The 28,000-nt window shown below is 35.8% G+C and overlaps 1 protein-coding gene across 3 annotated transcripts; it reads left to right on the forward strand.

The window, feature by feature from the left end:
• The first annotated feature begins 686 nt into the window (after window positions 1–686).
• Window positions 687–27,987, forward strand: LOC115444532. Of its 3 annotated transcripts, none has more exons than XM_030170338.2 (23): window positions 687–799; window positions 1,222–1,296; window positions 1,603–1,690; window positions 2,012–2,113; window positions 2,572–2,610; window positions 3,115–3,164; window positions 3,475–3,696; window positions 4,051–4,112; window positions 4,400–4,428; window positions 18,706–18,796; window positions 19,541–20,339; window positions 20,478–20,664; window positions 21,386–21,812; window positions 22,069–22,966; window positions 23,331–23,527; window positions 23,824–24,181; window positions 24,268–24,334; window positions 24,464–24,566; window positions 25,046–25,153; window positions 25,420–25,551; window positions 25,850–26,025; window positions 26,731–26,814; window positions 27,041–27,987. In XM_030170338.2, the coding sequence occupies exons 1-23, from the start codon at window positions 780–782 to the stop codon at window positions 27,389–27,391; spliced, it is 4,665 nt and encodes a 1,554-aa protein (XP_030026198.1). In that variant the 5' UTR covers window positions 687–779; the 3' UTR covers window positions 27,392–27,987. The 3 variants fall into 3 exon arrangements, with proteins under 3 accessions (XP_030026198.1, XP_030026200.1, XP_030026199.1); XM_030170340.2 differs by having other exon boundaries at window positions 25,868–26,025; XM_030170339.2 differs by having other exon boundaries at window positions 1,603–1,681.
• The last annotated feature ends 13 nt before the right edge of the window (window positions 27,988–28,000 follow it).

The raw sequence follows: 28,000 nt of genomic DNA on the forward strand, positions 1-28,000 counted from the left end.
ATTACCTATAGAGTTTATTTATTACTAATATTACTGAATTTGAGTACCAACTCAAATTTACACAAATTGATTCATAAGCTTTTACCGACGTATTGGTTCCTTTACATAAAATAATATAGACGTTACAAGTCAGAACGATGCAATATTCCAACGCTATAATAGTGTGTGGACGACATCATGCATCCTTTGTTAAGAGCTGGACGACTCTACTTAGTATCTTGCTATGTTTAGCCTAGTAAGTTCTTGCAGCAATATATTGCACAACAACTTCTAATGTGCTTGGAATGTGGCAAAAATACACAACTTCCCGATGTACTGGAATTAGTTGAGACACACACGTCGCATTGGTCTCTCGATCACCAATATCAAAATTAAACATCCATTTACAAGTCGTATTTTTAGGAACATTGTAAACGGGCAGATGTGTTTACATTAACGACAATATTTCCATAGTCCTCTATATTTGCGACTCGCCGCAAGGCCTACAAGCATCAAACTTAAACGAAGGCAGCTTGTTCTGATTGTTTACACGGTAAAATTATGTATATAAGTCGAGTGTCTACTTCTGCATGTTACTTTTTAATCTACATCTCGTTTGAGTCTGGTAATAAAAATAAAAGACCCTTGCAGAGTTTATCTTTACTTTAATTCTGACGACCTCTGTCCAATTCTTTCCACTACGAAGGTTGTCAATATAAAATCTGCCACGCGTCAACAATATAAAAGAAACGACAAAACAAATATTTTAGACAAGCATTGTAATATGTCATCAACAAATTATGGGAATGAGTAAAAAAAGGTATCTAGATTTTATTATTGTTCCTATTTCTTTAACTGTAGTCTTTAGCCCATGAAACAATTAATTGAAAGCCAGCATCACCGAACGGTCTCTTGAGAAAGTCAGTAGATGATACCGCTTCGTCTAATATTAGGTAAGCAGCATTTTGTCAAGTTTAAAGAAGATGGAAACCTTCTGGGCCTTATGGGACCTCTCAGTAAATACAATGCATTGAATGCAGTAGTAATTGAAATAGCATTGCTAGAGGCTATGGGCACGCGGACTAGTGTACAGTAGTCGCTTGGAGGCAAAACTAGACACTACTGTATAAAATGTTTAAGAGGATAAAATCCCATGTAACAAGGCTAAATTTTGTTTAATACCTGTCAGATGTAAACTTATTAAATTACTTTGTTTATTATAAGAATTGTTCTTGATTACAGCAATGGAAGAAAAACGGACCAGGAAACACAGTCGCCAATGTTGAAAATATTCAAAGATATTATACAACGTGATAAGTAAGTGTAGTAATAAGGAGACAATAATTAGACTAATTGAAAGTAATATAAGCATTAATAAAGAAAGTGTACTGTCTCTACCTACCTCTATTAATTAGTAACTGATTCTGTGAAGTGTAATACGGGTATCGTAGATGCTTTAAATTATTTATTTCTCCAAAAGGTCATCGAATTTATTTTTATCGAAAACGCGCCTTTGTTTTTCTGTGTTTTGTAAGTATATTAGGCGGTAATACGCTCTATATGTAGATAAACTATGACATGTATGGAAACTATGACAGATATTTAGGGTTTGTTTCACTTCAGGGATCCCGAAAAAACCACCCTCCTCAAGGAACATCATGAAGACAGGAAGAAGAGACACTATTCTACATCAAAACCGAAAGTAAGCCATGTGTGTATCGCTTCTTAATACTTAATCTTCATTGGTCTGTATCACGTGTAATATTAAATAGATCTAAATCAATAATTATAAAAATAATCAAAATGTTCTCTGCCTGCCTGGGTGGTGTAGTTGTACTGTTTGCGTGGTACGATTTCCGTTGTTATCTGGAATTCGAATAAAAAGGACATGACAAATTAGAGTAACTTCGTTAGGTGCTCGGCAAAGTGAGCCCGTTGTACTGCTATATTCTACCACCAGCTATTGATAGTCTGTTAATATCAGTCCAAGAGTCAAACATTGCGAATTTATTCATCCCATTACGTCTTCCAGAAAAGCGAGTCAAGCAGTTCAGAACGTTCGAAAAAAACTGTGTCGTATAAGACCCAAGAGACGAGGAACTTGGAGTATGAACAGTGCAGGCCGCGGAGTACGGTACGTCATAACGCATATATAGTGAGCAACCTAGTCTGGTTCTCTTTCTACTTATAATAGAAAACACAATTATTTTTTCAAAGGTTAAAGCTGATGATATTTGTTCAAAGTAAAAACGAACAACTGAATAGATATTAATAAAATTTGTCATATATTTAGATTTTAGACAGTTTCCTAAATTATTACATTTATAGTTAGCGATGAGTTAAGTTCTAGAACTCAGTCCCCTCCATGACCATGAAGACTGCTAAGTCTTCGGAACGTCGGGAGAAAATTATAACATAAAAAACCGCGATAAAATTCGTAAACTAGTTTTACTTCAATAAATTCTAAGAGAAATACAGGAGTTAGCTACATCAATAAAAACATACCAGTAGAGCTACCATCGTACGTCCATGAATTTCTGATGCTCTTTATTTTATAACCACCTTTGTCAATTGATTTTTATTTTTTTACAGCCTTTTCAAAGCGATAGAAAAGAGAGTTGGTGGTTTTGGGTGAGTATGAATTTTACGTAAAATTACATCTGGTTGTACCTGCTTATTAAATATTATTAACTTTGGTTTAGATAACGTTTGTATGTCACCTGGGTCCATCATTGATTGTAAGTAATGCCGTATTGATTAGGCTGTAGTCTGTACTGTAGTAAACTGTAATTATTTGTTACTTAAACATGTAATTGTTTGCATCAGCAATAAAAAACCTTCTTTCTTACTTTCTAGACAAAATATTATTACTTACTAACTCACTCACTCCTACTTCAACAATATGTGGTAAATACTTTTGCATCAAACTGAATAGCGACTGTGCGTCAAATTATGGACGTAATTCATAGTGATTCGTTTTGGCGACTAGCTTCCGGAGTCAACTGGAGTTTATCCGCAAATCGAGCTGGAATACTTCTGTCAATAATCAATGTAGAGAAAGCATCTTCTCCTACACTTGCTTTTATCACTGAACTGCACTTACCAGTATTAAAATACAACATGTAAATTTTACAGGGAGACCCGAAGACATCCAACCGCGACACGCGCTCATGCGTCTCTTGCGTGTGAGTACTATTGAATACCAAAGTATGAATAGAGATATTGTTCCATCTGCTTTCATTCAAGTCTGATATAGGGTAGGTGTAAGAGAGTCGTGTTGCTTATTCCAAAGATGTTGCAGAAATTATTTGACTCAGGATTTAAACCGCCTGCATCAATTCTCTCTGGACACCCGGATAATCTTGTCACAATCCACACAAATTAGTGCAGAGCACGGGTATGAATGCGAGAACATAACAACCCAAGGCAATGGAGATTTCATAAAATTTCAAAATATGAATTCTGCTACCTTTCACCTACTATTTCTCTCACCAGGTTGAAAAGACTAGGCGGTTCAGAATATTTCTGCGTGGGATGTCTTTTGCTGATCTTCGCGGTATCGGTGGTGGTGGCGTTCCTGCTGGTGTTCAGGAGTGTGCCCACCATAGCCGCCGTCACTCCTGTGCCAGGCATGCTGGAGAGCGACAGGCTGAGAAGGAAGATGGACGCCCTCAACGAGAAGAAGAAAGACTTGAAGAAAGGAGATTCTAGGGAGAAGTTAGTGGGAATCTGCTGTTTATTTCCAAAATGTATAACAATTTTTACATAAGGACAAAGAAGAATTTGAAAGATTTTAGTATCTGATAATATAGTTTTAAGACTTCTTAAAACTATATTATCAGATACTTCTTGCGTCTGGAATTATAATTCGACATAGCGATACACTCGTCCCTTATGATAATATGGGACCTACCATGACCTACCATGGGACGGTATACAAACGGTGAAAAGTGAGTGCACTACGTACTCCTTCGGGGATAAAAGAATTTTTTATTATTAGAATAAACTGGCCAACTCGATAGCCGCATGTCCACACAAAATATTAGGCACTTACATTAATTTTATTTCTAGGCGCGAATGGGACAACTCCGTTTGGAAGAATCTGGAAGGTCAGGGATCACTTTCTAGAACAGGTATTAATAATTATCACAAGTCTTTATAATTGCTCTGAAATCAGTCACAAATCTCGCCCTCTGCTCTTAAGGCTACTCTTGAGACCCACCGTTGAATGGTACACTGCTCTGAAGTCAGTCACAGATTTCGCTCTTTACGCTTTATGCTTCTCTTTAGACCCACAGTTGAAGGAATTTTTGTTTTACTTCGGCCAAATTAAGGTTTCAAAACCGATTATAAACAATGACCGTTCATTGTAAATTATTATTAAAATAACAATAGAAATGTGTTATAATATTGTTTACAGATTTTGGTCAAGCCGGTTACAACGATATGGTGAGTACACTTTGATTTAACACGTCCGGTTTGAAATTTAAATCTTACAGTATCTTATAGGAGCTCGCTCACCAGTGGTGAAGGTACGTATAACCCGATTTCTGCTTCCCTTTCGTAATGTATGTAAAATCAAATTAACATAAGATCGATTTCCACGCCGCAGTTATTTATTTATTTTACACACTTCTATATATAATTATTGATGTATAAAGGCGGACTAAACTAAGGCATTCTCTACCAGTCAACCGGGGATGCAGAGAAGAAACAATATAGGCAGCAGCATTTATGCATATTATTAGTACTCGTAAGTTGTGTCCGGTCCCCTTTTAGAAAATTTCACCCTCACCATTACTGGTCACTATACAAGACCAGTTTGAATTCGAAAGATGTAGGTCTAACTTTTTTTTTGTAATTAAAGTGACGGTACTGTATGCAATGTTTGCACATGTTAGTCTAGCGCTGCATATAATGAGGAACATTGTGTGGACAAAAAATATTTTTTTATTTAACTTAAGGCATAACACAGAACACAATCATTATAAACAATACCTAAGCACTAAATTACATTATGACTAGATTGTGTTCCTTAAACCTATGCCCTAATTGAAATTTAACAGGTATTGATGCCGATTATGTCTCTTGTTAAATTTATGCCAGCATTTTAATAGCATTCTGAATCTCTGATACCGGAGAACACTACTGACTCTGGATGACTATAATTAAGGTTCTGCATTTTATCTGCTGATGGCTTCAAGCAATTATTATCTAACGCCTCTTAAAATTACTTTATTTTCAATATAACTATTGTTATAAGTTTTATATTTAAGTCGAAACTTCTTTTTTATTAATATAAAATCCAGCTTACATATTTGATTGTCACGCCTTTTCCGCCAAATTAGTGATCAGATTTGGGTAGGATTGACGTCTCTTCATTGCTCCCAAATATCTTCTAGACTCTACCGCCCTCTAGAAACCCTCCAGCACCCACAAAGGGGAGTTATTTATTTATTTATTTGCACTTCATATACAAAAATTGTACATAGGCGGACTTAACACCATAGGCATTCTTTCCCAGTCAACCTTAGGGTGGAACAGAGATAATCACGGTAGGTGCATTAAAAAAAATTGTTGCTGTGAGCAAATACAACAGCTTATATAAATAATACAATATATTAATGACTTATAAATATTAAATGCAGGCATCAGATAAAAAAATAATAATAAACATAAAATGCATACTATAAATATATGTATCGCATTTAAGAAATACTGATATAGTTCTATCTTCACGCTATCGCGAGGCGGCAGTAAAATCTCATAAGGCTTGTAACACCTGGAATCCTATAACGTGGTGTAACGGCACCCGCAGGACTCCGCTCGGGGGCGCGTTCTTAAACTATATCCACTGTGATTTTTATCAATATGGTTTTGTTGGCCTGTACTGTTGGTTTTCGAATGTAGAGTTTCTTTTTTCGTTTAATGAATATGGTTTTTATGATGAGGTGTTAAAGTCTATTATTAAGTAAAATATTAAATGTAGATTTCTTTTAGTAAAAAAAAAATTGCAACAATGTCTTTAGATATTACAATGTATATCCAACATACATATAGAAACTTAAACTCTTTATTTTTGATAATATCATTTATCTACATTACTTACAATAGGTAAAGTTATTAATTAGTCTTTAGTTTTTAATATATAAATATCCGTTTCTCAAATTAGAGTCATGATGACAAGACTTCATAAAATATTTTAAGAATACAAACAATAGTTAAATAAAGTTAGTAATTAATAAATTATCTTTTCGAATCTAAAGCATATTTTTATCTAAGCATATTTTTAATTAAAAAATCTCACGTCTTCTCGTAACGTTATACAAAAAGCTTTTAATTAATGGACTGTGCCCGCGATAATGATTCGACAATCAGTAGTAAGGGATGTATTGTCCCTTTAGCACAAAGTATAGGATTGGACGGGACGAGCCGGTCCGCTGTTCCTACACTCAACGTGAGGGGAATTGGCTCCTTGTTGAGATATTTTTATATTGTTGTTAATGACAATTATATACGCCACGATAGCAACTACCGTACACAAGAGCATTTAGCAATAGTAGGCTATGTAATGTAACGCGTTTTCGGATCAGACAGAGACGGATCGATAAACAGTAGAAACTGTTTATGTGCGGTAGTATTTTTTGGTATTCCACTGTGCTCGCCATCGTGAGACATGAGAATTTAAGGCTTACTATGTCCAGTAGATACACTACAATGTCCTTCAAACTGGAACACAACAGTGACTACACACCGCTGCTTGGCGGCAGAAATAGACATAGCGGTGGTACCTACCCAGGCGGACTCGCATGATTGAAAGATCTACCTCCAATATCATAGCTTAGTCGTAATTTTCAATTTAAATAAAGTATTATTTAGGCCAATACTTTGACCCCTCACAACCCCTCACCGTTCCGACGGGAACCCATTACTTCCCTTTATCCGTAACTGGCGTTGTCCCGCCGTTCGTTCCGCTGATGTATTGCGCGGTGCATCACGACTCGTCCCTCGCGGGGCCGCCAGAGATGTGCCACCCGCGCCGTCGAGTAATCATCCGCTTTGACAGCCCGCTGCCAGTTTTTTATGTTGACAATGGTGTTTGTGTTGTAGCGATGGTTGTGGTGGCGGCTCGACTGTGATTGTACCAAAACCGACGTCAACTAAGTTTGTTCTTTCATGCGTTTAGGAGTTGAGTCGACATTTTGAAAATATACCCTTTTGTCTCAATTCTTTTCTTTCAAGGTCCACTTATTCATTAAAGTGAAGAGCAAGTGAATCCGAATCTAATGTTCATGATCCTCCAGTTTTCTTTTGTATGTCATAAATTATTAATATTTAATTTTACTCTTAACTCCATTTGCAGAAATGTTTTCGTTTAAATATAATTTTCATTGCATTTTTATTAAATATTGCCTTCATACAGAAAAGGACTTAAGCAGCCGCTAAATCTAATTTTATCTATACCCGTTGGTCTATTAAGTTATAAACTTCCACAACAATATAAGAATATATGTCAAAACAAACATTACAATAATAGTAAAATTTTCTCTATGAATAAACATGACAAACTTGTGAATAAAATAGCTCGCAAATAAATTAGGATTCCGCGTACTAATTATGAAACGTTTTGTACGGAACAGAGACGATAAATAACGACGTATTATTTCCTTAGGTGCAACTGGTCGATCGAATGCGACACGGAAGGTACAGGGTGTTCTGTACTCGGTATTTTTTTATTTTTTTGAGTGTCTAGACGAGATTGCCGTTCGCCTGATTTAAGGTAAGCGTTACGACCGCCCATAAACAGTAGAAACACCATCCAACATCTTGAATTACAAAGTATTGTTTGGTATTCCACTGCGCTCGCCATCCTGAGACATGAGATGTTAAGTCTCATTATGTCCAGTAGTTACACTGGCTACAATTTTTTTCAAACTGGAACACAACAGTGACTACGCACTGCTGCTTGGCGGCAGGAAGAGACATTGCGGTGGTACCTACCCAGGCGGACTCTCACATATGAGAAACCTACCACCAGTAAAATTGGGTATTTTCAGATTTCGAGATTTGAATTGAGACTGTTACATATCAGCCATTAGACAATTTGCAGATGTTTAAGGCGATGATCACTCATTAACAGGCAATATGGTTGCTTTTCCCTCTCTGAAATGAAAAAATATATTACAGCGTATTGTTTTAAAAGAATATAGTTAATCTTATATATTAAATACTTAGTTATGGAGCATCGCCGCAAAGTACACGCAGTAGAGTTACGTATTATATATAAAAAAACAATTTTAGTAAATCCATTAAATTTTATGCTAATTTATTTTTTACTTTGGAAACCAATTTCGTCACACAAGAATAATCTCAGTGGCTGCTCTTTAAAATCTAGTTTACGGTTACAGATATAATATTAACAAAGACGTTATTGGAATATTTAATTTAATAAATTCAGAGCATTCTAAACTTCCTTTGTCTCCTCAAAACAAAAACAAAAACACGGCCATATTTAATTCCCAAATGGCAATAATTTCACAGCAATAAAACATACTCAAACAGAAAAATCCGCGTCCCCTGGGCGCTGTAAATAATTTTAAAAGTTTTCGGATCACCCTGTACAGTTAGGGGCTGTACATCATACGACACGGGACTTAAGGCCCCGTATTATGTGAGTCTCTTGGCGGGCCCTAAGTGATTTGTCTTTAGCGACGCGGTTAGGTGAATATTCTTTGTATTTTTATAAGTAAATATGGTTTGTTGGGAGTAATATGTCTGATTTTTATTGATTTTTATGTGGGAATGGTTGGGACAATGATAGAGGTTAAAAGGTGATTTGTATTGGTAATGGGTGGTGGTAGGTCCCTCTTATGTGAGTACCGCCTGGATAGGTATCACCGCTATGTCTATTTCCACCGCCAAGCAATAGTCATTATTGTGTCCCGGTTTGTAGAACAGTTTAACTACTGGACATAATAAGACTTAACATCTTATGTCTTAGGATAACAAGCGCAGTGGAATACTAAAATATTTTGTAATTCAAGGTGTTGGTGTTTCAACTGTTTATGGGCGGTCGTATCGCTTAACATTGTGCCATTCAAAGCAATAAAAATGAATTATTTATGATTTACTTTGTTAAGATAGAACGATTCCCCTAAACATTGCCTTGGTCACGATGAGAAACTAATATTTTACATCCAAACATTTTGTGAAACAATAAAATACTCTTTTTACAACATTAGTAATTACATTCGCAATAATTACAAAATACAATTTTAAACTATATTTTTTCTACATAGAACCAGAGTATAGAATATTCGCAGGGTATTATTGCTTCTAGTTTGCCAGCGCAGCCGAATATTTCCGGAAACGCCCGATGTCATCGCCTGGGTTAGCGGCGCGTAGCAATTTAGTTTAATAATATCCAAATTTCATCTTTATAGTACTAAATAATATAATAGTAACTTATATTTTGATGAAAATAAAAAGACTCACAAATATAACACCAATCAACCAATCGATACGATTAAGCGTACCGTCTTTAAGAAATATGTGGATACAGCTGTCAATAACCGACTTAACCAATTGCTAACCGCCTCCATCTGTCTATTTTTTTTTTTTAATTTATTTATTGCGGGTCTGGAAACAAGTCCATTGAGCCCCTCGGTCTGTCAAACGCTTAGTGTTATTATAGAAAAAGGTGTCACAAATACCCTCAGTACAATATTTTTAACATAACAATAATGTCCCAACAATTACTATTATAGAATCGTTTATCTAAGAAAAGTTCATTCATTATCTAGTTTAAGATAATGTCTCTCTTGAGGCAAGTTTTTTCATTGTCAATAATAACTAAGACAGAAAAATATTTCATTTTGCCGTCATTATAATAAACAAAACAAGTCTAAAGAAAAATTCTATGCGAGAGAAAAATGGCCACCGCTTTGTTTAAGAAGTTTATATTTTAATTTGTCTGTAATAGGGTTATGTCAAGTTTGTTCTTTCTTGTATTTAAACTATTTCAAAGTTAAGAGATTCTGGTTGTATTTAAATTATTATTCCAAAGTATTTCAAATTTATGATTTAGGCTATTATACTTACATTTCTGTTCTTAGGTAGGTTTTGTATATTCGAAAGTCCTATGGGTAAATAGGTGCAGGATATATTACTGGCGTCAAGCAGTTGGCAGACTTTGTTGTATATCAGTATAAAGGATATAATAGCCTGTGGAATTACTCGACATTATGAGACTACATGAAATTCTTAGTGAGAACGCGATAGTTTTGCTATTTTATATTTGCATGAAGCTGTTGTAATATAACCTATTTTAATTATAGGATGTATAATATATTTATAAAAAGCAATCACATCAACAGAAAACGGATATAAATAAATTATAAAACAGACATAACCCTGTCCATTAAAAATATCAAATAGTTACCTCCAGACATTTCAATTCATCAACGAGGAAGACGCAATAGCTAATCTTGGAACGCGGACGCATTACCAAAAGGACAGGCTGCTTGCACCGGGGGCCCGCGAAACCATAATAACACAGCGCATACAAAGAAGCGACAAAAGCCCGGTCCGTCTGTCTGTCCAGAACAATGGAGATCCCGCGGGCGGCAGGCAGATTAAAAATGCCGGCAACTGCGAGATATTTTGTGTTGTTGCGTGCGTCAACGCGATGATTTTACAAGTTCGGAAGTGTTGATTGAACTCTTGAATATCATTTGTAAAATGTACATTAATATAACATTTGATAATGTTAAGGAAGAAACCGTTTGAGGCGATTCAAATAATATTCAAGAGGTTGAGAGTTTTTAGTCTGTAACTTCGGAAAAATGAAGTATGGTAGCGCGCTTTGTAAGTTAGCCAATATGTCAATACAAACGTGTTAGTAATGGACTGAGATACAATGTTATTTAATTATATTAAAACATATGAAGATACTTCTTGATACCTTATGCACAGAGAGTTAACAAACTATGCCACAAGCTGCATAAACTAATCAGATGTGAACGAAAGAAGAAACAACTATTCTCAACATATCTACGTTTCGGTTAATATCCCGGAATCTATGCAGGTATTTGAAATTATAAAAAAAGGAAGAAAACTCACCGAATAGAAAATGAAACATGGATCCCAAACAATGACGAACTAGCGAACACTTTGTTGTGAAGATAGCCTTTGTATTGTAACAATTGATCGAAGATTGTAACCTATCGGAGTATAACCTCACGCTATATTTCATGGGAGGAGGGAAATACCAGGGTATGGGATACTGCATTCATAACATGAGGAAAGAGGAAGAGTAAAATTTGGCAGTCAGTATTCTTGCTGATGAGAGTGAGAGAGGAGTTAGCCACAATTCCTTACATTGACAATAATATGAGAAATGAGGAAAAGAGTGTTTTGAGTCCACGATATACGTCAATATTATGCTTGCTGATGAGAGCGGGATTGTTGCAATTTCTGATGCTTGGATAATTGTGTCTAAATTATAATTTATTATAATGGAATCGTACAATCGAAGCATTTGGGTAAAGGAACTGATAATGCGCTGTGTTAAATGTCCAATAGCTCACTTTAGCAAACAAAAATATGAAATATACGTTTTATTTCTTTAAGCCAGTTTTAATTTCCGTTAGCCATCGATCTGCACTTCAAAATTTCTACTGACTAAACAACAACAAACATAACATAACTAGCAAAAAGGTGATCGTGTAAGATGGTACACAAAACGAGGTCCAAACTGATAAAGGTTCAGCAGACCCTGAAGTAGCGACAAAGCACAAAGCGCCTGGCGGTGTATGAAAACGTAAAATATCTCCATTCACGGTAGTATCCGCCGTGGACCACGTAGTGGGACAATCAGCGGCCATGTCGCGGAGACGAGATGGCCGAGCGTAGCAAGATCTCGGCTGATTTTGATACTTTAGGTTTGGAGTAATGTTTTTGATCTGTTTACAGCATTATTAGAGGAAGAAAGAAATCAAAGAGTGTATATTATATATGTCGCCAATCTGTTGTTCTGGTTACTGTTTTTATTTTTCAAGTTCGTTGCTTTTAATCAAATCCAGTCTAAAGTTTTGATTAGGTTTTCCAAATAACATTTATTGAAGAGTTGCATTGTCACTTTAAAAGATTCTGTATAAAAAAATATATGACAAAAATAGATATTTATCTGATGGAATTTATACAATGATAAATAATTCAGCGTTTGATTTTTTTCTAATGTACTACATGGCATAGTAATGCGTACGTACTGTACCTGAAGGTGAATAGGGTGGGTTGACTGATGTTAAATGATTACCCTCGCCAATCGACACAATTATGCCGGCCTCTTCATCAGCAGGGACATATTTATATCACATAAATCGGATAACTAACCAAAATAAATATATTATTTCTATTTAAAATTAAAATGAGGGTCCCCAGCTCCTAGACAGCGAACATTAAAATGAAACCTGCAAAAAAAGCAAGTTTTCGGTCGCGCCAGACATGCTTTTATTTAACCATTCTGAACTCTAGAAAATACTCGGCCATATTGCTTTTTAAATAACCCGAACGCGGCGTAATGTCGCTCCGTCTGTACCTTGTACGCTAACTGCTTCCTGTGACTGCGTCCGGGTCATTTTAGATAGATTTATTAGTTATTAATTAGCGGCTCATGTTTCCAGTCGATTGTATAGTAAAAAGACCTAACTTGGATATCTACGATGCATGTATTGGGCTACATTGTAATAGTAAATATTTAAAAAATTCACATAATCAGTCCGTGGCAGTCCACTGCTGGACATATGCCTCTCCCAAGGTATGCCATAGAGCCTGGTCTGCTGCTCTACGCATACAGTCGCCTGCATGAAATTCAGATGTTTTTTAATATTAATGGCCACAATAGAGGGTCTGAGGCCTCGGAAGACCAGCACCTCAGTCCCACCGTAACCGTGAAGGCTGCAAAGTATTCGAAATATTGGGAGAAAATTATAGTATAAAAAACTGCGATAATATCCGTTTTTTTTATTTAAACAGCTGAAGGTACGTAAAATCTGATTCAAGATACGGAATATGCTGCTATTGTTATTCAAAATTGTCTGGTCCTGCCCACCACCAAGTACACACACACACACACAACATCACGCATTTTATCCCCGAAGGGGTATGAGGCGCAAGTAGGGCATCCACTTTTCGCCAAGTATGTTCCGTCCCATGATGTGATAGGGGGCGAGCCTATCGCCACATCGGGCACAAATTCCAGACTCCGGGCTGATACTGAGCAGAAAAACCCAAATATCACTTTGCCCGACCCGGGATTCGAACCCAGGACCTCAGAGCGCTATTGTACCGGACATGCAATACAACTACGCCACCGAGGCAGTCAAATTCACCAAGTAAATTCTGCGTAAATTTTCAAACACGTTGCAACTAGGTTTAAGCTATTTCTGTAAGCATTCTATGTGCAAGTCTACGGCCAACCTCGACTGGAGAATCCAGTTTTAGACAATTTGTGTTAATACTCTAGCGCAAGCATAAAACCTATTACTCAGATTCCAAAACTCATATACACCCACTAAAAACATGTGACTTTATGATCATTATATATTACAACGCATAATATACCATGCATTCTCCAACCAGTATAGTCAATATCTACACCTAATCACAAAACAACTCCAGAACGAAGTTATTTACTGGTTTCAATTCAGTAAGCGATAAATCCCTTCGCCTCTAAGTTCGTAAATAGCCAAATGAGGGGGAGAGTAGCGCTGTGACGAGTTATGGACGTCGTTAAAGAGGTACTTCATTTGCGTTTTTGACGTTCCTTAGTTTCGCGATGTGTTGAATGGTTTAGTGTCACACAATAAATACTACCCCACTGCACTCGATGGTAAGTGGAGTGGGCTTCCATAGAATGTCGACTGACGAGAGGTGATTACCCCTCGGCAGTCGACACAATTATGCCGGACTATTGGACTATATACACAGGATGATCCCGGAACGTGCAACATTTACGTGGGCCAGTATGGCGGGTTTTAACACCTTGTATATGGTGGTAGGTATCCGGGTGGATATACTACCACCAGTAAAAGTATCAGCTGAACAAATTTAAAACTTCAGAACACTTCTACATATTAACTGCAATAGATATATTTATTATTCATTTTGAATAAAGTGATCTCTTTAAATTTATATAAGAAGAAAAAACTATTGTTGATATGGACACAAACGTTGTATTTATTTATTGCACTTAATATACAAATGTATACAGGAGGACTTAACACCATAGGCATTCTCTACCAGTCAACCTCTAGGTGGTGCAGAGATAATCATGGTAGGTGCATCACGATAATATGACACTGAGAAAAGAAAATAAGTATATAAAAAAGGGGATATGTTTGAATTGAAGGATGATTGCTGAGCAATAATTGTTAATGTAAAATGCCATCAGCATAACAACAAGATAACTTAACGTTTCCAACAGCCGGGTTTAGATTACTGCGAAAAATAAGATTAATGTATTATATTGTTGATGTCATTAATTGATTGCAACGTTTGATACTAATCGTTTGGCAGCGAGGTATTGCAATAATCTAATTAACCTTAACGAACTTGTAAACACAAATTTTATGAGTTAGCATTTAGGTTGTCTGTTTCAAAATAAGTTAATGTTACTCGTATAAGCCGACCAAATACTTTAGTAGTGGTAGGTCCCTCATATGTGAGAGTCTGGGTAGGTACCACCGCAGTGTCTATTTTTGCTGCCCAACAGTGTGTAGTCACCGTTGTGCTCCGGTTTAAAGGACATTGTAGCCAGTGTAACTACTGGACATAATAAGACTGAACATCTCATGTCTCAGGATGGCGAGCGCAGTGTAATACCAAACAATACTTTGTAATTCAAGGTGTTGGTGTTTCTACTGTTTATTGACTGTCGTATCGCTTAACATCAGGCAAATGGCAAGCTCGTCTCGTCATTCAAAGCAATAAAAAAGGTCACACTACTTTTTATTTGATTACGTGAAAATGATAAAAGTTTCTGTTATTTTCAAACGGTTTGATAAACAGATCTGCCGATAGATCCAATGATTGTTTCTGACTGATTTATCGCGTTAGAATCACGTGTAAATAATTAGACAGGCGCCATTCGTCGGTCGCCAGTTGCAATCGTTATCACAATCTGATCTTAACTGATGAGAATCAAATGCCATTAGTCTAATGACATCGGCGTTTAGGCGAACTATTAGAGTTTAAAATTATTTTTTAGTCATATGTCAATTTGTTTGTGACCAACAAACAAATTGACATATGACTAAAAATAATTTATACTAATAACTACAGTTCCAATTAACTAAGTCTATGCAAAGGTTTTTTTAGGAAAAAATCGTTGATAGCGATAAAATCGCTATTTTGATTTCTTCCTAGCCTATTCTCTATAATATATTTATTTTTCTTTTCGTCTTCATGTAATAAAGAATTTAAAATAAATGCGGCTTTAACGATAAAGGAAAACATCGTGTGGAAACCGGCATACCTGAGAAGTTCTTTACATAAATTTTGAGGGTGTGTGAAGTCTACCAATCCGCACTAGGCCAGCGTGATGGACTAAGGCCTTATCCCTCTCAGTAGTAGAGGAGGCCTGTGCCCAGCAAGGGGTGTTTTTTAAATCAAATAAAAACGTAAATTAAAAGACTAATTAGTTTAATCAAAACTTTGCTGATTATTGTAATATGCTCGTTTGTATAAGTATTGATGCTGTGTATAAGACAAAGCACAAAGCATCTCTACCAGTTTTAAAATACTTATTAAGCCTCACATCTCAATGATGCCGTCATTCCTCCCTCCTCGCTGGAGGGAACAATCATTCACAGCGTTGCAATATCAATCCATTTTCCACGAGGGATACGTACGTACGTTGAGGATAGTCGGTCCCTCTTCCTCTATAAGGGAGTGAAAGAGACGGTGTGATTTACAAACGTCACATGTTAGTAATGACGCTTTAATATTGTCGCGTGTGTTAAGGGGTAGTTCCGAAAAAAATACTGTATTTTTTGGTTAATGGCAGCGTACTCGGTTTCTCTGTATAATAAATCTCATATTTACAGCAAACAATACACAGAGTAGTATTCCCTAATTCTGGCCAAGCTTGACCGCTTGGTGTCATAAAATACTTGCTATTGCTGATCCTAGCTTACAGGAGTTGCAGTAATGGGTTCGAGGCCCGAATAGGTCTTTAGCCAATCACAAAACCTCATGAAAACAAAACCCACATTGATCTAATATGTTTCTTCCCTGTATTATAATGAATATATCGATACAGTCATTGTATATCAATGTTAACATTAATGGGCCAACACTCTAATTTTAATGTGATTGACTATTCATCCAAAAAATACTATTTTACCGTTATCTTCAAGGCCCCGCCCCGTGACCATGAAGGCTGCAAAGTCTCCGAAACGTCGGAAAAAAAAATATAGTATAAAAAAAAATCGAAAATAAAATTCGTAGAATAGTTTTATTTTAATGTCTAACATTCGCGTAAACATTTCTTATGTTTACGCGAATCATGACCATTAATCAATCATCGAGCGCAATATCGGGAAAAATCTTACGTACTTGTAATGGATAACGTATTTTATTCTTAAATAATACAAATTTAAAGACATTATGAAGTGATAATACAACTTATTGTTTATTTTTCTATGACTTCTATTTCCTGTCCATTCGCAAGAACTTTCCCTTAACAAAAGGCACAAGTCGGGCCCAATATGTGTATCGTGTTTAAGTTTTAATTCGCCAAGTTTCGGGTCAACAATCCGACTCAACTTTCTCAGTATACCAACTAATTTATTGAAATTAAATTATGTTACTAAATTTGCGAGTACGGTTCAAACACGCACGATTTCATATTAAATCTGTATTTCTAGTCAATAAATTCTAGGGGGTAACGATTTGGTAAAGGTCTGTCAATTTTGGCGAAAAATGTGTATGTTAAATGTCCAACCCTGCAGCTATAGAAAGGACTTTTCCACATACATTTGTATATGGAAATAGACATGTTAAATTTAACTCAATTTGGGAAAAATATAGGTGAGTATTTTTTGCTTAAGACGGCAGTATCCAGTACCACTGCTCGACACGGTCTTCTCTGTTAGTAAGGTTAACAAAATTGTCAACAGGACTCAGTAATGTCGAGAAACATGTCATACTATAAATGAGACATATTAGCTCACCCTCCCTGCTATAAAACGTCAACCAACCATACACAAATATTTGTAGATAGCACAATAGTTTGTTCCAAGATCTAAATGCGGCCATAAAAGAAAACTACAAGTAAAATAAGTAATTGCGTAATAGTAAGTTAAATTGAAGGTTTAAATAGAGAGTAATTTAAAAAAAATATTAATGAATTAATGAATAGGAAGGAAGATATCCCTGCATGCTACAGGCTATTTTTCTATTGCGGAGATTATAATCGTGCATAAATTCAACCAAATGCAACCAAAATTCCAAAGTATAGAGACAAGGAGTGGCCGGTAGCGATGTAAAGAAAGATATATCAGTTATTTACGTACTTAATACGATTATTGTTATATTTATGTAGAACTGTATAAGGCGATTATATGCATTGATGCAAATTGGTGTATTTTTATCATTGAATCGATCGCCGAAAGATAACATCTTAATGTTTGTTTTTAATAATAACGTGCAGTAATTAATTACATTAAGATTTTTTTTTGCACCGTGATGCCAAACTTTATTTGAGATACCTACATATTATATCAGTTAAATATGTCCTTGAAAGATCGCCAAAATTATTCCGATCTGTTCAATCAATGTGTTTTCAATTTCTAATGTGAAATTATAAAATTCACGGTTAGTTAATTTTATTTAGTCGTACGGGTACGGTTAAATGACTACTGCACCTGATGGTAAATGGAATGGGGGTCCAGTCAGAGCGTTGACATACAAGACATGGTTATTCTTCGCCGGACTGTTTAAAACAGGATATCAGTCAGCTAATTTTATTCCTTCCTTATAACTGTAATCGTAAAGTACAGCTTAATGGGAAACAAAAAATTATATTCTACAAGCCAAGTAGTAAAATGGACTGCGAAATTATTCGGGCCGACACACCTGGGCACTTTTAAATATAACCCTTTAGACATATTTATTGTTTGGGGTTAATACACGAAATGGGGCCAAAGCGTACCCCCTCCCGACTAATGGACACATTAATTACAAAGCAATTTGGCACCAAGAAAACGTTCTGTTTTATTCATTTTATTGTGTTGAAAGTGGGCTGTATATTGGAGAAGTTGGGTTTTGGGGTATCCGAGAGGAATATCTTGAAAGACGATCGCTAGAGATTAACGGGTCAGGCTCTTTGGATTACTGTAGCTTTGTTTATTAACTTACGGTATGGAAACATAGCGCTAGTAATATTAATTAAGCTGATAAAAAACAATTACAAGTGCGAGCACGATTTCATAGTTAGATCATAAGATAAAATCAGAAGCGCTTATTACCTTGTGAAATTTAAATACCTGAAAAGTAAAACAGCAAGCAAGCAAAGCAACATTTGATATTACCAAGTATTTTGCATTCTTAGCGTTCTTAGGGTAGTAGAAGCGATTATGAAGTGTGGACCTACAGGTCCTGTTGCCGATTTTGTAATAGGGCCACACTCTATACGACATTAGCTAACAAGTTCTGTTTTTTCAGGTGAGTATCGACGAAAACGGCAAGTCTGAGCTATCAAACGTAATAGACACCGAGAGAATGGAAGATATCCGAAGCAACGATCGATTGAGAGGTAACGTTACTACTTATAGCAATAATTTTTTCATCGAAGCGGCGAACAAACTGGTCGCATCAATGAAATAAGCATAGGTACAATAATGTACTGCGGCATTGCGGATATCAATTCGGAAGACAGGACAACACACATAGGCAAAACAATATTTGGAGACATCTTTCGATCAAGTCCACAGCTTCTTGTTTACAAACAGGTTCAAAGTCTGTTATGCCACGAAGAATTTTAAAACCACAGCGTACCACGATTTATAATTGCTAGTCATTTGTAATTACAACTTCTTGGTGGATGAAAAACTGCGGTGAAATGTGGCGGCCGTATTTACATTTATAATTTATGTGTCGTGCGATGTTGATAGCATCACGTTGTATAGTGGATTCTGTGGTGCAGTGGTAAGAGAAATAAGGGATTACAAGTTCGAGCTATCAATAAAGACGTATGTTTAAACTATCCACGTATATTGTGATGGGTTTGTGTGTTGGGTTTGAAGCCATAGTATTCAATGTCTATGAAGATGTAATTTCATAGGTATTGAATTAGTATGTTAATTTCTGGTCAAAATCAAGAGTTTTAGATGGGTCTTAAGGCATAACTTTTTATCATAATAAGTAAGTAACTTACAAGAATTGATTATAAACAATAATATTGAAATTTCATAATCTTTCACAATCATAATTTTTCAATGAAACTAATCTTTTTATTTTGATTACGCAACAAACATATAAAAATAAAGGTTTATTACAGATTTTTTCAAAAAGTTAGTCGAAACTGATGCACAGATACGTCTGCTTAGAAAAGGCATGCAGCGCCAGAGTTTTTCCACTGATGAGAGCGAAAAATCATTGAAAAAGTTATTGGAAAGATCAAAAAGATCTGTGAAAACCAACCGTACAAAGATTGCTAACAAAAATAAACATGAAATCTTCGGGAAAGGAAAGAATACTCTAAAGAGTCGTGTACACCGTCCATTTTATATTCTAAGACGTGGTAAAACCAAAAACGCGCGAAATAAAAGAAATCCTAACAATGGCGAACCAACAGGATATTTTATAGAAAAGAAGAAAGTATTAGTTCAATATATGCCTATCGCGGAAACCAAAAAAATACCCAAATGTTCGCATGCGCCCAAAGACTCAAAATCGCACGAAACTCTACTAAAGCATCCATTTTACAAAAACACACAGAGACTGGACGAAATGTTGGACCAATTTATAGCCAACAACTTCCATGAAATCATGGGAGATCCATACGCACTAGATCTACTGATGAAAAAGAAAAAAGAGAAATGCAAACACCCAATACCCCATAAATATAGGACTAGTGCTCATAACAAGGTGAAGGAAAAGATGGAACCAAATGTAGAGAAGATATATGAACAGAAGATAAGTGATGAGGAAATAAGCAAGTTATTACAGCCACTTGTAACAACGGCATTGCTTGAAAAAGATTCAGAAAATTTGGAAGTAACCAAACCCAAAGAAACAACTGGTTCTAAGTCAACAAGTGATAATTATGACATCGTTTTGAGCATATCAACTATTTTGTAAGTACAATAATCGTAGTTTCGCTTTAATATAATTCAGTAATATCAATATCATTTGATATCTGATTAGCGTTCATTTGAAGCACTCAGGTAACAAAGGACTAAGAGTAATATATAAGTAAAGTAATACTCTTTTAGAAGTCCAGACATGCCCTCAGTTACACCTTCGACTCCATTTGGAAGAAACTACGTTTTCCGTAAGCTCATGCAAGTGGATGAAGAAGACGAAGAAGGCATTGGTTACGAGGATCTGAACGAAGTCCTCGCTGAGGACACAGAGGCTCATGACGAGAGGGACAACAGTGTTGATCGGAAAAAGAGGGACGTGAGTATTTTACTAAAATAGCAAAATTGCAACGTACTGACGTAACATTACGTGATTCCTGTGCATGACAAGGCTTAACATCTTATGTCTCATGATGAGCGCGGTGAAGTGCCAAGCAGTTTGTAAGTCAAACTTCTGTATGGTGTTGCTACTGTTTAAGGTCGGTCATATCCCTTACCAACAAGTAAGCCACACGCTCGTCTCGTCATCCAATGGTAATAGGGAAAAAGTACTAAGTGATAGTTTGTTCTATATCCTGTTACTTTATGTTAAGACTCATATTCCCAATAGGTGACTATATTAGATACAATTCTGATCAAAATCCAACCGCAATTGTTTCGACTCTTCTGCGTATATGCAAAAATAGTCTTAAAACGCTGAACATTTGGACAGACTCAGATATTTTAGTGACCTACGTAGTCTATGTTACAACAAACATGGTGTAATGGTATTTATCTGTCAGATTATTGCATATTATCTCTAGCGCGCAATCAAAGCTACGAAAGGATTAGTGATTCAATAAAGGAATCGTCCTGCGCGCTGTCGATTGATGTCATGATACATCATTATTAGAGATCCGACAACGTGATAATTTTTTAAATACCGTTAATTAATCAAAGTTAATTAACAACAGAGATATTTGATAAATCTACCGCGATCACATGTTCAAATTTATTTTTAAAACAATATTTCAAATTTGTTACATTGTATCAAATTTTAGGAGCTGACTCAACTACCGCAAGTCCAGAATGTACCGAACCCGACGGGCGTCAGTAACCGGAATTGGAAAGGCGCAATGCCTTTATATCCTGATGAAATCAACTCGATGATAAAGCAAGCGGCACTCAATGCTAACAAACTGGTGTATCTTAAAAATAAAGAGGGTAAAGACATATTTCTACCCAAAGATGCATCTTCAGAAGCCGAAGATGAGAACGACGTTCAGTACATTGAAGAGTATTTCAACAGTAAATATAACAGACTGGTGAATATGGCTCAAGCGTACAGTGATTATGGAGTGCTAGATGGAAAACGGAATGGCGTAGGGACTGAGAAAACGGGCGATCAGAAGATCTTGGAACACAGAGTAAAGCTGTCTGCAGATGGGGCGCTTGTTGGCAGCGGGCTGTTTGGAAGGCTGAAGAAACGTGAGTTAAAGTTTAATGAAGTTTTCTATATCAAGGTTTTTTACTCTGGATTTATCTATGGCTTACGCTAGGCTCCATCTAATGCTCTCTAGCTACTTTACGTTTTTTCATTATCATCTTATAAGCCTTAAAATTTTATTAAATTGTTAGATATTGTAAATTGGTGCTTTATCTTTCAATGATATTGTATAAATCACGTAGCATGGAAGAAGATAACGTCATCAATTAATCAGCACAATTTTACTATTTTTATTAGGTACTCGACCCTCAGAAGGCATAAGGTTCGAATTACGACCAACCGCCCCCTCCACAGCCCGCGAAGACCCCCCACTAGGAATGTCAAAGCTCTTACATAAACATTTGAAAATTTCTCCCGAAAATTGTCAGCCACCTAATGCCCCAGGAAGTAGTATGCTTCCACCATCTGAAATGGAATTCATGTACTCTCCTACTAAATTCGAAAAGCCAGTTATAGATGACGACTCAAAAAAGAAACCCAAGAGTGAAGAGGATGATGGGTTTATGTTTAGTTTCCACAAGGGCCAAAGATCGTTAAAGTCTATAGATGGTGTTGATGATTATTCAAATGAGAATGAAGATGATGAATCAATTACTGATGAAGCAGTAGTCGATATAATACATAATGGTGAAACAGGCATTACGTTATTCAATTATTTTGAAAATATCCCGTTTCATAAAATAAATATTGATAGTGACTATAACGGAGAAGTTAAGAAATTGTGTGTAAAAAGAGATGTGAAATTAAAACACGATCTGCTGGATAATGAATTAATAAAACAAAAGAATAACATAATTAGTAACAATGGTGTAACAAAATATAACCATGGAACTAAAGGCAATAGTAATGTAGAATTTAAAGTCCTAACCGATGAAAAAGGCAATATTGGAAACCCTCTTAATTCTAATGTTTTTTCAACACCTTATACGAAACCAAACGTATCAAGTGGAACCAATATTGACATTTCCAAATTAGTAGAAAATGGTACTGAATTACACAATACAAGTTTAAACGGAACGAATTCTAACACAACTAAACCCTCTGATGATGGAATGGATTTAATTGACCTTTTTATGATGTTCACTAATTTGTTTAACTACTTGGATTTTGATATTGCTCAGAAGATAAATGCCAAGTAAGTGTAACAAACGTTTTATCATTTACAATATCTTTATATAATTTTTATATGTACTTGGTAAAATGACGCCACTGCACCTGATGGTAAGTGGAGTGGGGTCTATTATAATGAGGAGAGATGATTATCTCTTGTCAGTCGACACAATTATGTCGGCCTGTTGAAATCGCATATACACAGGCTGACCCCGCACGCGGCACACTGATATAACTATGAGAGGCATTACTATTTTTCCTCTTTTAATAATAATATGTATAATCATACAAATCCAACGATTTAATACTACACATCAGTTAATTTCGCTTTAGTTAGTCTATAGACTATTATTGTTCTAAAACATATACATTTATTTTATTTTCAATAGCTTGAACACGACAACTATCGAAAGAAAAGATCATTCCATCAGTAACAGCACATCCCAAACTACGAAAGCAATGAACGGTCCAAATATATCTGAAAACATCGTTCATAGATCTAGAATGTTACTTTCTGTTGACAATGCGACCATAGAAAATATAGATGAGGAGTCGACAGCAAAAGAACAAATCACTAAAGCTACTGGTAATGCGAAATATTTGCTTCAATCAAGTTACTTTCTGCGGTATATAGGTTCCTGCTAACGTACCCGAGATCCAAATGCATCTTACCGATTAAAATAAAGGCAATAATTACTCACTGATGGTTCGTTGGTGGGCTTACAGTTCATATACCTATAATATATAGTTGAAACCATACACAGTATGTGGGTAGAGTAGCTTATTATTTTTTTTCGTTCATTTCGTCCTATTACATTTATAAGTTACAATTAATGTCAACGCGAGAATGGTATTTTATGAACAATGTTTATTATATTTCAGAATCTGACAAAACAACCACTATAAAGTCTACAACACCCAAAGAAGCGAACACTACACAGCTAAAAATAGACAAAAATATAGCAACAACCATAACCGTTAGGGTTAAACAATTAAAAAACAAAACACTAGTGAAGAGAAACGCTGATGATTCCAATCTTATATTCTGGAATGATATTTATGACGACGAGTATGGGGTTAGGGTAGAACCGGAAGAGACTGTGAGGGACAAACATTCAGTACCAAAGGCCCCTGGCACTTGGTTCAAAGATAAATTGAAGAGATTGACTGATAACATGCGCAAGAAATCCGAGAGAAGAACGATCAAAAGGAGAATTTTAAGAAACGCTCAACGTTTTAGGTGAGGAATTGTGAAAGTAAAATAAGATTAGCAAAAAGTTATGTTTGTGTTCATTCTTAACCTTTTTTGCATTATTGTTTTCGTAGAAACTTCAATCGAAAAGGCAGAAGTGTTGGGAGACTTTATAAAAGGGATCTTAAGTTAGTTGAATCCGTAAGTACATTTCATAGTATTAATTTATTGTAATGTGAAAGTGAGGATGTTTGTAAACCTTCCTAATCTTGAAAAGTTTTAAAGAACCTCGATATCAATGGATATGATCACGCGCATTCATTATTATAGGATGAGTTTCAACCAGATAGAAGTTTTGCAACTCTCAATGCTAATATGAAAGAAGTTTGTAAGAAGGCAGCAAGGGCTGTGCAGCAGGTGAAAAATTTGGAAGGTAACTACTGTTATAAATCATCATCAGCAGCAGGATGTCCACTGCTAAACGTGAGCCTACCCCAAAGATTTCCAGATCGACCTATTGGAAGCGACGCCCATCCAGCAACTTGCTCCGACTTTTATTAGATCTCTGTCCACCTCGTGCGTGGACGTTGATGCTGTGATTCTTGTTAAAATTACAATAAGTATTTTCTGTAAAAGCTACGACAAGGACAATATATTAAAATAATTTGAATTATTTCACAAAGGAGTGACTTGTTCTGATGTCTTGTGTATATATCACTGGTTCTAGATGAATACACAAACAATTTTATGTTATGATAAACTTCTCAATGGGGCAATTGTTGGGAAGGACTTACAACACTAGTGAACTTGCGGGCAAGGCTTATTAAAAATTAGGCAAGATAGATGCACATATCCTCTAATCCATATACAAAATATTATAATTTGAAGTATTAACCCTTTACAAATGGTCAGTAAAAGAAGATACGAAAGAATCGGCAGCGTCCACGTCCTTGATGCAGCAGCTGGTGAAGCTCATGACCGATCTCGTGGATTACCAGGTGCAGCAGAAAACATGTCTTCGTAAGTAGAAATATTATAAAAAATAGTAACAAATGCTGTTTTTTATATGGAGACGGCAAGTGATTACACAGCAACTGATAGTAATTGAAGTAGCGTCTACATGGAGTATCGATTGACTAGAGATGATTACCTTCGCCAGTCGACACAATTATTGCGGCCTGCTATACACAGGTTGCTCCTGTAGAACAACAATTTCTTTACAGCATGAGGCACAAATTTTAATGCGATGAGGCGGCTGTCACCTAATAGTTAACTCTTCTTTTCAGAATTACCTCCAGATCTTCAGGACTTCCTAGAATGGTTGACAGGGCCCAACCAGGAAGGAACTCAAGACACAGGCTACAAAAGAAGTTTTCAAGACGATTTTATGGGTGACTTGGAGATCAGTGGCAATGATGGTAAGAATTGTCACAGTAATGGGTAGATTTAACTAGGGTTAAGTTGCAATCATACGAAGGTAAAGAGAAGTAACAGCTTTTGCATTTTGTTAGGCTAATTAGATAGTCTAAAGTCCAAAAATACTTCTCATTAGTCTAGTCCTTATTGAATTCTATCTTAATACATCCACCAATCTCTGATTTTACAGGCGTTTCTGGTCACCTGTGACCACTAACCATCTGTCCACTTAATTATTAATCAGAATTTACCATACTTAAAAATAAATTACATATTGTACCTAGTTACTCAATTTCACAGATATTGCATCGTTCGCAGACAAATCGACCGATCGGTATTTGACCATGGATATGATCACGCCATCCACCAGCGAAAGGGAGGAAGTCCGTCCCGAGGAGAGGTCCGACTGCCTCGGCACACTCCGAGCTGTTCAGGACTTGATCCTTAAGTACGATGAGCTTAGCGAAGAGGAAAAGGTAATAGTTCTTATCGTAATGCTGTTATATTCTGACAATAATTTTACAAGGTTGAGCGCTCAGGATATGTGATCAAAGATCGTTCTGCATGAGTAAATGTTTATTACTACTTTAATATTATGATAACATAAATGGTCTTATATAAGGAATACACAAATACATAATAGGATAGATAGGTCACTACAAATTAAGTTCCATACCTTGTGCCCCAAAAACGTAAAGCCGTTGGTCCTGTGTCTGTTTTCCTTTTGGTCATGTCGGATCGCCGACTCACTGTACTATGTTAGTTAAAGTACAGAGAGTGCACCTGTGTATTGCGCATACACTTGTGCACTATAATGTCTCCTGCGGACCAGGATCTCCGTTGAGATTGGCCGCCGTGGTCGTGATTCGTCTAGGAGGAATTCTTAGTTCCATATTGTATCTTAACAATATGGTGAGGCTTTTTAATTTCTCTATTCAGGCATGAAATATTAAAAACAACTCAAGCCTTTAAGTTTTGATGTCATGGTGTCGAAATGCTTTAGGCTAATCGTCACAGTGTAGCAAAAGTATAGAAACAGTATTTTTTACCCAAAGCTATCAAGTCGCTCGTCTGTCGGCATGCTGCATGCACGATTGATTAAAAATAAAGACCCTGACCATTCCATGCAATTTCTGTATTAAATGCATTCCTGATCGTATTGTTTAAATGTTATCTTTCAGATTAAAATGGCTGGCATCAAGGAATACCTAGACAATCAGTTAGAATACTTGCAGAAGTATATAGTTTCGATCGATGAGCTAAATGTAAGTTGCAGTATTTAACAATGTATCATTAACAGCCGTTTTCAATGAACGATCCTTCTTAATCTTCGGTTTGATGCCGAATATACCAATAAAAATCTTTGTATTGTTTGATTCAGTTTCACAATACATGAAGAAAAGAGATAGGATCATTTATTGAAAGCGGCGTAAATTCTTAAGAAATTTACTATTATTACTATTTATTGTAAAATTTAATTTGCATCAACAGTATCAGAAAAGAGATTATCCCATACGATACAAAAGAAACATCCAACGAAAAACTAACAATGGCAACAAAATAAAAAAGAGAGGGAAAATCAAACAACGAATCAAAAACGTATTAAAATTTAACAAAAAACACACGAAGACTACCAGAGCGAGCTTCTCGCAAACCACAGCAGTGAAAAGACAAGATCCAAGAAATAACCAACCAAAGAGTTTCGTTAAACCTAAGAATCGAGGTAATATAGATCCAAACACAATCGGTCCAATGAAGAGGAATCTCAAAGACGTTTATTTCAAATCCTTAGATGATGCTAAAAAGGTTACTACTAAAAGTTATCAGAAGTATGAAGATTAACTCCTGTTTATAACTGGCTTGATACAAATCCATTAAAATCTCAGGAAGATAGAAACACAACATAATATTAAACTTAATATAACCTTAACGCAATTTTCAATTAACGAACCGAGTTTTTTTTATCAAGCAGGAAAATGAACCAATCAGAACAAAGGTTTTTGTGACATACTTATAAATTACTTATTTTGATCGGTTTATTCTCTGGATCAAATTAAAGATTGGGATCATTTATTAAAACTGATTCGGATTAGATGTTTTAGATATTATAATTTTACAAATATGATTCCCTAACGATAAATAAAATAGGTTACGTACACTGCTATTGATTTTTATAATTGTGTAAAAATAATTTGATGTAGACGGAGTTTGTAAACAAAACACGGCCGTGTCACTGCACGGATACTGCCCGTCTTTGAATAATTCGTAGTACTATATTAATATCACGCATGCGCTTTTGTGGCATTATCAAATATTGTATTTTATTTCCGTAGTTTGGAATATTGCGTCTCAATTTGTTAAGATGTCTTTCTAAAGTAATGTTTTTATATAATTTGTTTGTATGTAGGTTTATTGTGAGAATAAAATAGTTATTATTATATTTGTTTTATT

The sequence above is a fragment of the Manduca sexta genome, chromosome 18, assembly GCF_014839805.1.
Source record: "Manduca sexta isolate Smith_Timp_Sample1 chromosome 18, JHU_Msex_v1.0, whole genome shotgun sequence".
NCBI classification, from domain to species: Eukaryota; Metazoa; Arthropoda; class Insecta; order Lepidoptera; family Sphingidae; genus Manduca; species Manduca sexta.

Bases quoted from the DNA above. Each gene is read 5' to 3' on its own strand.
- LOC115444532 (XM_030170338.2), top strand. From the start codon at position 780: ATGGGAATGAGTAAAAAAAG. The intron at 3,697-4,050 runs GTTAGTGGGAAT...TTTTATTTCTAG, and splicing joins AAAGGAGATTCTAGGGAGAA to GCGCGAATGGGACAACTCCG. The intron at 25,552-25,849 runs GTAAGAATTGTC...TCAATTTCACAG, and splicing joins GGAGATCAGTGGCAATGATG to ATATTGCATCGTTCGCAGAC.